Source organism: Sinocyclocheilus grahami, unplaced genomic scaffold, assembly GCF_001515645.1.
Source record: "Sinocyclocheilus grahami isolate Dianchi unplaced genomic scaffold, SAMN03320097.WGS_v1.1 scaffold368.1, whole genome shotgun sequence".
Lineage (NCBI taxonomy): Eukaryota > Metazoa > Chordata > Actinopteri > Cypriniformes > Cyprinidae > Sinocyclocheilus > Sinocyclocheilus grahami.
The window spans coordinates 654,150-667,169 of record NW_015505547.1 but is presented as its reverse complement, the minus strand read 5'-3'; the positions used below and the strand labels follow the sequence as shown (position 1 = coordinate 667,169).

The window sequence follows — 13,020 nt, the reverse complement described above, 5'->3', positions numbered from 1 at the left end:
TTTTTTTAATGGTATATCAAAAAGTGTATATTTTTTAAATGTGATTGTTGGTACATTTTACCAGTTTTTACCATACTTTCAAAACAAAAATTAAAATAGGAAAAATATGCAATATGAAAATAATTGAAGACAAAATGTGTTTTACTGAGAAAAAACAAGATTTGTTTTTTAAAAAGCCTTTTTCCAAAAGGTACATCTGGAAAAAGGGGGGTCGTCTTACAATCAGGGTTGTCTTATATTCGGGCCAATACGGTAATTTAAATTTTTGGATGAACTGTGTCTTTAGAAAACATATAGTCAGTGTACAGAATATGGTACCAGTGGCTCCTTCAATGGTCAGAGTGGGGCTAACTCAAACATTTCTAATACCTTACACATTAATTCAAAAACCTTCAGACGAGAAACCAGTGGGAACCTCTGAATAGAAAATTATGTTAAATTTGTCACTCCAATCCCTTGCAATAGAGTATTAGTTTATGAGGTGGTAGAAACATGATCACATGCTGGGTAGGTGTAATTGAAAAATGGAGGCGCTCTTAGACGGAGAGCAATTACGATGTAGCCCTCTTTGAGATGGAAGGCAATGTCAAATTGAACCTCTAAGCAAGCTACACAAATGATGGCAAGTTTGCTTCAAAAATCAAAGAGACCCAGTGTGGTATTTTTCTGCCGACGGGTAAAAGCCCCATCTGTCACACAGGAAGAGAGACTATTTATTTGCCATAACCTATACTGAAAAAAAGCAAATGAAAGTAAATGGAGGCCTGTTGAAAGCATTAGAATTTTTGAATCTGTGAAAGTTCATATATCACACATTGCCATGTAAATGATTCAATTTACAGCACTCTAAACAAAGAATTAAAAAGATATGGAGAATAATAAAGCTTGTTAATATTAGTCCCTGAGACCTACTATGTTGAAAAAAGCTCACCATAAACCAGGAATTTTTTTTAATGGTATATCAAAAAGTGTATATTTTTTAAATGTGATTGTTGGTACATTTTACCAGTTTTTACCATACTTTCAAAACAAAAATTAAAATAGGAAAAATATGCAATATGAAAATAATTGAAGACAAAATGTGTTTTACTGAGAAAAAACAAGATTTGTTTTTTAAAAAGCCTTTTTCCAAAAGGTACATCTGGAAAAAGGGGGGTCGTCTTACAATCAGGGTTGTCTTATATTCGGGCCAATACGGTAATTTAAATTTTTGGATGAACTGTGTCTTTAGAAAACATATAGTCAGTGTACAGAATATGGTACCAGTGGCTCCTTCAATGGTCAGAGTGGGGCTAACTCAAACATTTCTAATACCTTACACATTAATTCAAAAACCTTCAGACGAGAAACCAGTGGGAACCTCTGAATAGAAAATTATGTTAAATTTGTCACTCCAATCCCTTGCAATAGAGTATTAGTTTATGAGGTGGTAGAAACATGATCACATGCTGGGTAGGTGTAATTGAAAAATGGAGGCGCTCTTAGACGGAGAGCAATTACGATGTAGCCCTCTTTGAGATGGAAGGCAATGTCAAATTGAACCTCTAAGCAAGCTACACAAATGATGGCAAGTTTGCTTCAAAAATCAAAGAGACCCAGTGTGGTATTTTTCTGCCGACGGGTAAAAGCCCCATCTGTCACACAGGAAGAGAGACTATTTATTTGCCATAACCTATACTGAAAAAAAAGCAAATGAAAGTAAATGGAGGCCTGTTGAAAGCATTAGAATTTTTGAATCTGTGAAAGTTCATATATCACACATTGCCATGTAAATGATTCCATTTACAGCACTCTAAACAAAGAATTAAAAAGATATGGAGAATAATAAAGCTTGTTAATATTAGTCCCTGAGACCTACTATGTTGAAAAAAGCTCACCATAAACCAGGAATTTTATGAAAAGCTTCAATGCTTCAGATAGCAATGTGGATCAATTGCAATTTTCCTGGTATATAGGCCTAGCAGCAATTGCCATTGTCTGGGGTAAATTCAATGATTCATTTTAAATGTCAACATTGTGCGTGCTTGCATCTGTTCTCTCGTGAAATGTGCTAGAAAATCTGTAACACCACTGAGTGACTGATAAGCAATAGACTACGTAGCTTTGCACACGCGATTTGAGTAAATAGAAATTAATTTTTCCATAAATACACAGCAGTGCAGTGCCTCCCTGAACATGAATTAAGAATTGCATTGGATTGCAAACTTAAAGATGAAGTGTGTAATTTTGTATTTATTTATTTTATGTTAAAAATACTTTAATTCATCTTCCCAGCCTAATATAAACCAAGACACCTAGACGTATACCTTTAATAGGTTGATTTCCCCTGGAGAAAAAAAAAGTGTAAATACTGTGATATACCGCCCAGCAACACTAGTTTAATTGGTTAAGATTAGGGCATGGCTATCTGCTTATTTAACCAATAGCAGGCAGGGGGAGAGTTCAAGAAACTTGTTGAAAAACAGTTCCATCCTGTCGCCAAAGAAATCACTCGCTTCACCTTTAGGGTTTAAATGCTGAAAGATTTCCTCATTGAAACAAATAGGTGAACCGTGCTGGAACATCTAATTGCTTTTCTCACTTTTGCTTTGAAAACTGCTCTTTTTGCTTTCTCTTCCAACATCACTTCAAATATAGCCATCAGCAGTGATTTTTGAAGTTACTTGGTGAGAGCAGTCAGGTCAGAATCCTGGGCAGCAAGACTTAGGAAGACAAAGAAACGATAAGATGGAGGAAAATAGAGCAATATGTCAGACATTTGGGTGGAAACAGACAGTGAGAGAGCAGTGTAAACAGGCCAATTTAAGAGTGAGTGTTAACAATTGTTATAGCGACCCTTCCCTGGCTCTCTGAAACTCTTTATAACTCACTGGCGCTAAAACAATCAAACATCCAGACAGACAAAACAACCATTGAGAGAGTTTATATCATGAATCGACTGTCCTCCTCAAAGTGTCTGGGCGGGAATGGGGGTTTAAAATAGATGTGTAAAAACTCAGACAATTACATCGCCCTCCAATTTAATAGCTAAATAACAGGCGCAGCTACAAACCGTGTGGCATAAACATTCACAAGCCCGCTGAAAGCACAACAATATTGATCAGTGATGTACGTGAATACAAAACTCAATGCAAGCAGGCAATGATTATTGTAATTAATTAAATCTAATTATCACCCTGAAAATGTTTCGAAACCACTGACCTTTTTTGGATTGAGAGTAAAGATCTTCTGTTAATGTCAACATAAAATGCCATTTTGCAAACCATTCTGATGCATTTGTGAGTTAAAGGGGATGTTCAATGAGAAAAAAATGTTGGGTGGGGTCAGAATATATCCGTTGGACATCATCCATGGATCGTGAAAAGTGGTCTTAGACATTGTTGGTAGGGAACCAACAAGTTATAAGCGATTTTTTATTTTTTTTTGAACTGCACACAATAAGATCAGGAACGTGTATTAGGAAAGTAGATGGGGTAAATTTAGATTTCTTTTTTATGTTGACTTTAACACTAAAAAAAAATAGGGATGAATGACTATAATGATGCCATGTTTTGAGTCAATGATGTACATAAATTTGGACAATTTTATCACTAAAATAAAATAGTCAGCCATTGTTTAATAGCATAGCTGTGAACCCAGGGCAGTTCTATGACCCATAATAGAAATTCTGATGGCCTGCCATAACATCAATTTTTAACAGACTGTTTGCATTATTACTAAGATAGTGAGGTAGTTTTGCTTTATAGCCATGAATGTAAGAGACTCGGTAATAGCTAGAACATTATCAGTGCTGGTAAACATTTCACGAATCCAAAATGCTTTCGATAGTTTCATTTCAAGTCTTTTTGGCACAGAAAAATCAGTGATTAATTCAAAACTATCTTCCATTTTATATTAACAATAAGAGAAGACAAGAGGATGTGGCTGTAACATTTATGACAGCTGTGAGTTTGACGCCGCAACTCTCTTGTTAGATAAATGATGCTGGCAAATTTTACATAACTCCAAACAAGAGTTGCTTTTTCTTTCTGACTCCAGCCTATACTCTGAATGTGCTGTCGGATTTTTCAATACATAGATGTTGAGGAAGGTTAATTTGCTGCTTCTAGCTGCTGTTATGTAATGCTGATGTGAAATATTAATCATGAAAAGCTCAGGACTGCCAAATCTATGCTAGGGAAAGTGCTTTTTGTTAACCCCCTAAACTGCACGCAGGTGGCAGACCTTCCATCTTGAGCAGTGTTCTTGCAAGAGTATGCAGTTTTCTTTCTCCCTGGTGTTTGCGTGTGTATGCATGTTTGAGGTAGTGGGCGACGGTTGCATGTGTGTATGCATGTGCATTTGCGTATGCAAGTATGCATTTTTCCTGTTTCTCAGTGCTTCGGATTCCATAATTGAAAACTAGCGAAACGCAAGCAAAAGGCCAATAGCTGCATCTGGTCAGAGAGCATGTTAAATTCAGTGAGACTGTCTGGAGAAAAAAATGCTTTTTGCTGATGCACAAATTCTTTTACTGCCTTGGGTAAACATACATCAGTTTCTTGAGCAGATGCGGCAGATATTTACAGTTTTCTACTCTGTAATGCATACAGGCACCTTTCGCATGAGTACTGAGACAGTACCGTGATGGAGTTAGATGATTATTCCATGGTGTTTTAAAACAGAGAAAGTATAAGTAGGAGCCGTTGTTGTGTTGGATTTTCCTATCCCCTCACTATTGGAACATGTTCATTGGTACTATATTAAAATATCTGATTAAAAATGATAGAAAATTACTTTATAGCATGTTTAGTATGAATCTAATTAATGTCTATTTATCACATTTTATGCAACAGTTAGTTCTGGTCCTTAAATTGGCCAATCAAGTTTTAAAGTGGTTTCAGAGTCTAACAGCACTGAACGTTTATATAACTCTTTGATTTATTTTTTTATATATTTATACCAGTAGGTGGCAACAAATGACTGCATTATGAGTCATTGACTCATTCATTCAACCTATTCGTTCAAAACACTAATTTGTCCAGAAACACTGCATGAGTCTTTGAGGCGGTCTCATTTCAGAAAAGCAGCTGTTATAAAATACACTGATGTTTGTTGTGAGGTGTAATTACTGTAATTGCTTTCTCACTTTGGAATGTAATGGATGTTTTTCTAAAATAAACCATCTTCGGTGGCATATCCGGCTGACAAATGCAATCTCTGGAGGGCACGGCTTTTGAAATAAGACACAGCAAGTGTATTTATTTATGAGAGAGTCACTGAATAATTTCTTTAGTAGAGCAAAAATAGGAAAAGCAACTTGCTGTATTGTGTTTAAAATGGAAATGCAATTAAAAATTTAATTATTGAGCTGCAATATCATATTTACGATACCTACAAATACATTATATATCGCAACAAATACTTTTTAGTGCAAGTTCTGCTAAAGAAAACAATTTTATGATATCACTGTATAGTTTTCAGATTTTATTGCAATCTTGACAAGCAACTTTGGCAATTTTAGTATTTTCCTATTCAAGTAGATTGGAGCCTTACCTCCATTACCTAACATTCCGGCCGAGGACTGACTTGCCTTAAAGGGACTTCATGTACCACAGTACTGAATGATTACACACTCTGGTACTTCAAAGAAGACCATGATATTACTATGGTACATGCCCAAAAAATACAACGGTAATAATACCATGGTGCTTTTTTGTCAGCGAAGAGTCTCAGTCTAATCCAACATTTTTCAGTCAAATGAAAACATCCCTCTTACCAGTCCTTTTTTTTATACATTGTACTTTGATGGTCAAAGCTGAAGCCATTATCTAAGTGGATTATAAAAAGATTACATCAGCTTCAACCGAAACCTTTCAGGCTTCCGGTAAAATGGCTCTGGATGGAACGAGTACATGTTCTACATGAGTAGAGGAAATTGCGAATGACTGGGAAGAACCGAGGCATTTATGCGTAGAGTGCATGACAGTGCGGTGAGGTGCATCTTTAGTAACCGCAACTGAGGTGTGCTTCTGAACTAAAGATCAGTGCACTGTTGATCTGACGATCCTAATAAGAGGGTTTGCACAAAAGCGCTCAGTGAATTTATGAGCAAACGAGCTCCACCCGCAGCGAGGACTCCCCAGTTGCCCTGTCGCTGCACCTGCTGCCTCTTTTTCTCAATAACGCCAGGGTTTTAGCTGTGAGCTTTAAATGCGCTTATATCAGCACTCATGCTCAAGGCCTGTCATCTCCACGCGCCGCTGCTGAGTTTCCTCCACCTGCGATCTGTCTTTGATCACAACTCTCTGGCTGATGAATGGCACCATGTAGTCGGCATTTCAGAGGGTAAATATCCATTAAACGTTGGGCATCTGTCTCTGGGCAGCCTGGCTGAGGAATGAATGAGAATCGGCCTCGCTTACGCCAGGTCAGTGCTATTCTGAGCTAAACATGAAGTCCTGCATTATTCATATACCTGCTTTGTGAACAGATGCAAATCTGATCCCCAAACGCAAACAATTTTTTCCTACATAACCACCGTCCCCAGTAAAATGGAGAGGCATTTGATCTCTTAGGTTGAAAGAACATCAACGGATGCATGCGGAGGGTCCTAAAGAGTGTCTTTAATGGTTTGCCTTGAGCTACATCAATTCTTATTGTCAGGTTGATGTTCACAATTCACAGATTCAATTAACAATTCATGAATTACATATATAAGACATGCTACAATACATCATGTCAAACCCATAATCCACATTTACTATCTGTGTCCCGTATTGCATGTTAACTGAATCACGGGTGCAAAACTATTTTATTTGCATATTCAGAATCTCCCCCTGAGGTGATCATCAAAGTGTGAAAGTGTGCCGTTAAACATTCATCAAGATGAAAAATTACCCACCTCCATAACAATGTGAACATAACGGTGAAAAGAATCAGATCTTGAAGACTGGAAGGGCTGTATACTAATTCGGAAATCTCTTTAGCTCGTCTTCATCCATTTAATGTCGTAAATATTCTGATAACATTTGTTTGGAAAAAGGCCAAGTTTACATTATCAGATAGGAGCTTCGCAATTTGCACAGAATGAGTTGTGGAATGCTACTGACTTTGTTTGGTCATGGCTAAGTGGATGTAAGGACCTCCAGATTGCTTTCTTATCAATTATACATTTACTGTGACACTGCTATCCACTCTGCTTACCAAAGGAGAAGACCAAACGACAGGGGAAAGATACAGATGCAACAGCAACAAAATCCAATCTCACACATCAGCTTATTTATTTCAAACCCGTGAAAAGACCAGCAAAGCCATCTCCAGCATATGTTTTATTTGCAAACCTGCTCCAGTGGTGTTCAAACCAGGCTTCTTAACTTGTTAAAGGGGTAAGACCGTAATGATCAGGAAGATAAGCATCAACAGCTAAAGGTTTGCAAAAGTGTTCATTTAGATGTTTTTGTTGTTGTTTTGTTTTCTTTTAGTCATATTTTGGTATTTTTTTCAATTAAAATTCCATTTTAATTTCATTTTGATTTTATTCTATTTTATTTAATAATTTAATTTAATAATTTGATTTAATTTATAGTTTTTCCCCTTTCTTTCTATTTAAATTTTTTATTGTGCTGTCAAACGATTAATCACACACACATGCATGTATATATTTAGGAAAAATATGTTATGTTTATATATTAAATATATATAATATAAATTATATGAATATAAATATACAGTATAAGTAAATACATGTAAATATATAGTGTGTGTGTGTGTGTGTGTGTTTATATATACATAATAAATATACACAGTACACACACATATATTATGTAAACAAACTTTTATTTTGGATGCGATTAATCGCGATTCATCGTTTGAGAGCACAATTTTTTTCATCATTTAATTACTAAAGATTTCTAAACTCCAAAAAATCATCAGCATTTTTGTTGCTCTCACTAGGCCAGCAGAAAACCAGCCTGGACCAGCATGGAAATTCAGTTTGAACTTGGAAGCAGACAAGTAAATCAATCCAAATCCATAGAAAATAAATAAATAGAATAATGATTATGCGGTTTACCTTGAACAGACGGAGGATATTAGCCACCATTATAGACACGGAACTGGACGACGCTCCAATGACACCCACCACCCTTTCTGGCTTGGTAATGATGGGCGATCCTCCACCTTGGCACTTCACATCCGTGCCGTCCTTTTCGATGAGTGCCTGGACAAAAGTGAGAGACTGCTCCAGAGCATGAGTGTCTCGCGAGCATGTGTCCAGAATGCGGGCGCCCAGTGTGATGTTTGGGAGCAGTTCATGGTCATTATTGATGCGGTCCAGAGCAAAGAGCATAGCTTCCAGACGATGGATGCCCTTTTCCTTTTTCAGCTCACCGCAGGGTTTGCCCTCGTGACCCCGGGCATGAACTGGAAACAGGCCGCCCAATGAAATGTCCCCATCAATCCGGATAGAGTTTAGATGCGTGTGGCCTGGACCTTTGGGCCTCGCAGCCAAAGCAGTCAGAAAGAGGTAGAGAAGAACCAATGCTGAGCCTTGACAGCGACGGTTGGTCCATCCAACCATTTTGCCCATGGCTGAAGACATTGCAGCAAGGCGGTTTCAACCAAAGCGTGTCTATTTTTAGATCTGAGATGTCACAACTGAGTTGATGGGTCAATGGAGGCACCCTTTCACAGGGCACAATCTTTTAAAGTTCATAGGTATGTCACGTAGCGATGGGTTTGTAATTGAATGGAATGCTCATCGGGTTCTTTAGGCAGCAGTTCTGAGTCAATCCGCTTTATCTCCTGTCAAGGAACTTCCTCTAGAGTCCTTTGATGAGATTAAAGGTTAACCGTACGTCTTTGGTCCCTTGCTCCCTCTAGGTTTTCAATCGCCCTGTCTCCTAGTGGAGGAGGTTGGGGGTCTTGAGCTGCGAACACAAAGCTTCACCCACCTGTGAGCCTTCCTGGAAAAAAAAAAAAAAAGATATGAAGAAAGGTTTAAGTAAGCACCACAGAACGGCGATACAGTCAGATGTTTCTGTGTCAGTATGGACATTGCAGCACTTATGTTCTTTTCCTTAAACTTTCCTTTGCAGCATCTTACTGAAAACCCGCTTGCTTTTTCTCACATGCTCCCTCTCTCTCCTTCTCTATAGTTTGAATTTAAAACGTTGCTATGGGCTCCCAAGGTCGAGAGAAATATGCTTTGGCTCCCACATGTCTCTTTTCAACATTCTGAATGAAGGAGCTGCATTCCAATGAAGAGCTCCGATCCAGCGAGAGAGAATTATCTATGTAATGTGCTGTTTTCGTTTTCCCCCCATCTGAAATGACAAGCTCTGATAAAGAAAATGAGTTGGGTTGATTAAAATTGTTCTGCACACACCGTATACTGACAAAAGGCGGACCTTTTAATCTCTAGCCGCAACGGTCACTGCAGGATATTTAAGTTCTCGGAATGAATTGTTATTTGGGTAACCTTGAGGTCATTAATTACTTGAAACCAGATTTAATTTGTATGACACTGATCTCGATGTGAGGACAAGTTACTCCCCACAACTTTGACAGTCACTGTTATCATTACTCCATTAATTGTTGCCTAATTGGGTTAAAATTTACATACTGGAATATTCCATTAGGCTTCTGTGTTTTCAGTATGCATGTGTATATATTTGAGCTGCTGATTCTTTTGAACAGAAACTTTGCTTTAATGGTGAGTGACAAATACAGCAAACTGATCTAGCCATACTTTTAAGGCAGCGGCTATTTGCACTAAATGTAAATAGCGATAGAGCTATTTACACAAAGTGCAAATAGCATATTTTCTTAGCGATAGAGCTATTTACACTAAGTGCAAATAGCGATAGATAGTATTTACACTAAGTGCAAATAGCAATGTATTCTATTTACACTAAGTGAAAATAGCAGTATTTTTAACAATATGCTATTTACACTAAGTGCAGATAGCGATAGATTCTATTTACACTATGTTAAAATAGCAAGATTTTCTGCTATTTATACTACTTATTGCAAATAGTGGCAATTATCTGCACCTCAGTATTATAGTACATTATAAAACAGTATGCTGTAATAACGTATTGAGTGCAAATTATAATTTTAAAGGGGTCATATGACTTTGCTAAAAAGAACATTATTTTGTGTATTTGGTGTAATGAAATGTGTTTATGTGGTTTAAGGTTCAAAAAACACATTATTTTCCACATACTGTACATTATTGTTTCTCTTCTATGCCCCGCCTTTCTGAAACGCATCGATTTTTACAAAGCTCATCGGTCTGAAAAGCGAGGTGTGCTCTGATTGGCCAGCTATCCAGTGCGTTGTGATTGGCCGAATTCCTCAAGCGTGTGACGGAAATGTTACGCCTCTTACCATACTGTGATGCCGTGTCCCGGTGCGATGGGACATAACCAATAAAACCCATTATAAATGTGGCATTTGTTGCATCCAGTGGGGACATAATTACTGATTATAATGACTTATACTGTCTTTTTACGCGTTGCATCGCACCACATAAACATAAAACCATGTCTGCATTTGTGATCGGAAAAACGGCAAACAACAAGCTCTACTCTACACTGCTCAAATCTTGCGTTTGAATCATCAGTGGCAAATCCTTTAAATATGAAAACGTACTTACAGGCTGTGAGTCAGCATTATTTGTCAGCATCATAGACTGTATAGGGTCAGCATGCGTGCCGAAGGGGAAACAGGGGAACTGAATTCACCGGAACACCGGCATTGTAGGCTACTCTCCCAGAAAACAGTCCTCCTCCGTAAAATACGTTGCACACATCAGAATATTTGGTTTGAACTGTTCTGGAACAGTGTTGTAAATACAACTTAACCACTGATTTCTAGTTGTGTCCCCTTTTGGAAGACCAAACAAAGTAGTTTCGCTTTCACAACGAAACACACAGCGTCTCCACGACATTAGGGATCTTATCTATTCACGAACAGCTTGTAACACTCCAACGAGAAAGGAAAACTTGAAATTGCATCATATGACCCCTTTAATTCAAATTATTAAATGGATGCCACCTTATTGGGACAATAAAGCCCTCCCTACACCTATCCTAACCCTACCCGATACTTTAATTTAAACTTTTTGATTATTTCCTTAATTTTTATTGAAAACAAATGCCTTTCCGATGTGATATGAGATTTGAAAAGGGAGAAAAAAAAGTTTGGTAAAAGGCGGATTCGAACTTTACCATCTACGGCACTGATGGCACACCAACAAGCGGGCTATTTGCACTTAGTGTAACTCCTCCAGCATGCTGAAGATATATTTTCTCTGCCATTTCATATGTATCTATTATTTTGAGTTATACATAGCAATAAAATCTCCCTTTATATTGCTTTTTATGTACAGTACTGCATATTTTTAAATGATCACTAAATGCACAGTTACGGTACTTTCATAAAAATCCTGTACATTTCTTTAAACGTGAAACTAGTCTTAATATATTAAGCAGTCTTGCTTCTCAAGTAAATTTAATTTGCTTCATTGATTTTTATATTTTATCTAGAAAATTTGACTTTTTTGTAAAGGTGCACTAGTCCTTGAAGTTTAACCTTTTATGGCTATTGAATCTACATTTTGAACGCTAAACCATTACAGCCTTGAGTCTCACACAATAACCGTCCACTTCTAAGGTCATACTCTTTCTGAATAACATTAGACTAGACAACATTTTTAAAATATTACTGAACCTATATAGTTTTAGGTGAGGTTTTGAAATTGCACACCTCTAATCAGTACTGTAAATCACATCTTTATGTCATTCGGAAAGATCTGCACTTGTCTACGTCTCCTGCAATGGGTTGTAGTGCATAGCTTGATTGCTAACCAAAGGCACATTAGAGCCAGTGAGTAAGCAATCATTAAATTCCTTGAGGAAAAGTGGAAATGGTTGGAGCAGACATTTTGTTAGTCTATAAAGCAGAAATACCTTTAATGTAAACACTTTAATGTTATTTGACATTTATAGAATGGGAAGACTGTCAAAACAACATCCACATACTGGCATAAGTAAGCACTCAAGGCACTGCAAAATCCTACAAATGAGCCAACAACCAGGTGCATGCATTGTTGCACACTAGATAGTGTTGTCATCTGTTCCTTTTCTCAAAACACAGAGTAGATACAATGCTAATGTGGACGAAAAACAAAAGAATCACACCAAAAAAACAATATAGCACCTTAGCGCTCCTTAGACAGCAGTTTAAAGAGATTTGTACAGGAAATTCGGTAACTGCCAATAATATTTAGCCGTTCTAAGCACACTTATTAAAAGTTATTTCCAATTTCAGTAAGCCTACAGCACTCTACTTCTTAATAACAATCCAAGTGCGTGCAAGCGCTAGTATGCATACAGTAGAATACCAACCTTTAGTCTGCAGGCTGCCCAAGGGAGCCTCCACTTAGCAACAGGCTAATAAATCTTTGCTGGTGCAGTGTGCCGCAGAGAAATGGTATTGTTCCTCATATCCTATCTGATATCATACTCAAGTGTGTGCTCAAGGAAATATTAGATATGGCAATTATAAATAGCGCTAATGAGATCATTATCTGTTTCTCATAATGCTTTACATATATGGAGGCTTATATCAGACTCCACCTCCAGAACCCTTAATGCTAAGCCATTGCTGTTGTGAAAGGACAATTACTTATCATGCACTGCAAAATTAGAAGCACAAATTGCAGTCTCACTGGGAATGTTTTTACGGCGTACATATTCTTGATCAAATTAACCCATCTGCACAGTCTCGGGGAAAGTCACATGCGGAAAAAAAAGCTGCAAAGTGGAAATGGTTGGAGCAGACATTTTGTTAGTCTATAAAGCAGAAATACCTTTAATGTAAACACTTTAATGTTATTTGACATTTATAGAATGGGAAGACTGTCAAAACAACATCCACATACTGGCATAAGTAAGCACTCAAGGCACTGCAAAATCCTACAAATGAGCCAACAACCAGGTGCATGCATTGTTGCACACTAGATAGTGTTGTCAT

The 13,020-nt window shown here is 37.4% G+C and overlaps 1 protein-coding gene across 2 annotated transcripts in view; it reads right to left on the bottom strand.

Moving 5' to 3' along the window:
- Window positions 1–13,020, bottom strand: part of LOC107549321 (metabotropic glutamate receptor 4-like) — a 182,749-nt gene that overhangs the window by 122,360 nt on the left and 47,369 nt on the right. For both annotated transcript variants that reach the window (XM_016230369.1, XM_016230370.1), the window contains exon 2: window positions 8,054–8,945. In XM_016230369.1, coding sequence (XP_016085855.1) covers window positions 8,054–8,581 — 528 coding nt within the window. In that variant the 5' untranslated portion in view covers window positions 8,582–8,945. The remainder of the gene's footprint in view (window positions 1–8,053; window positions 8,946–13,020) is intronic.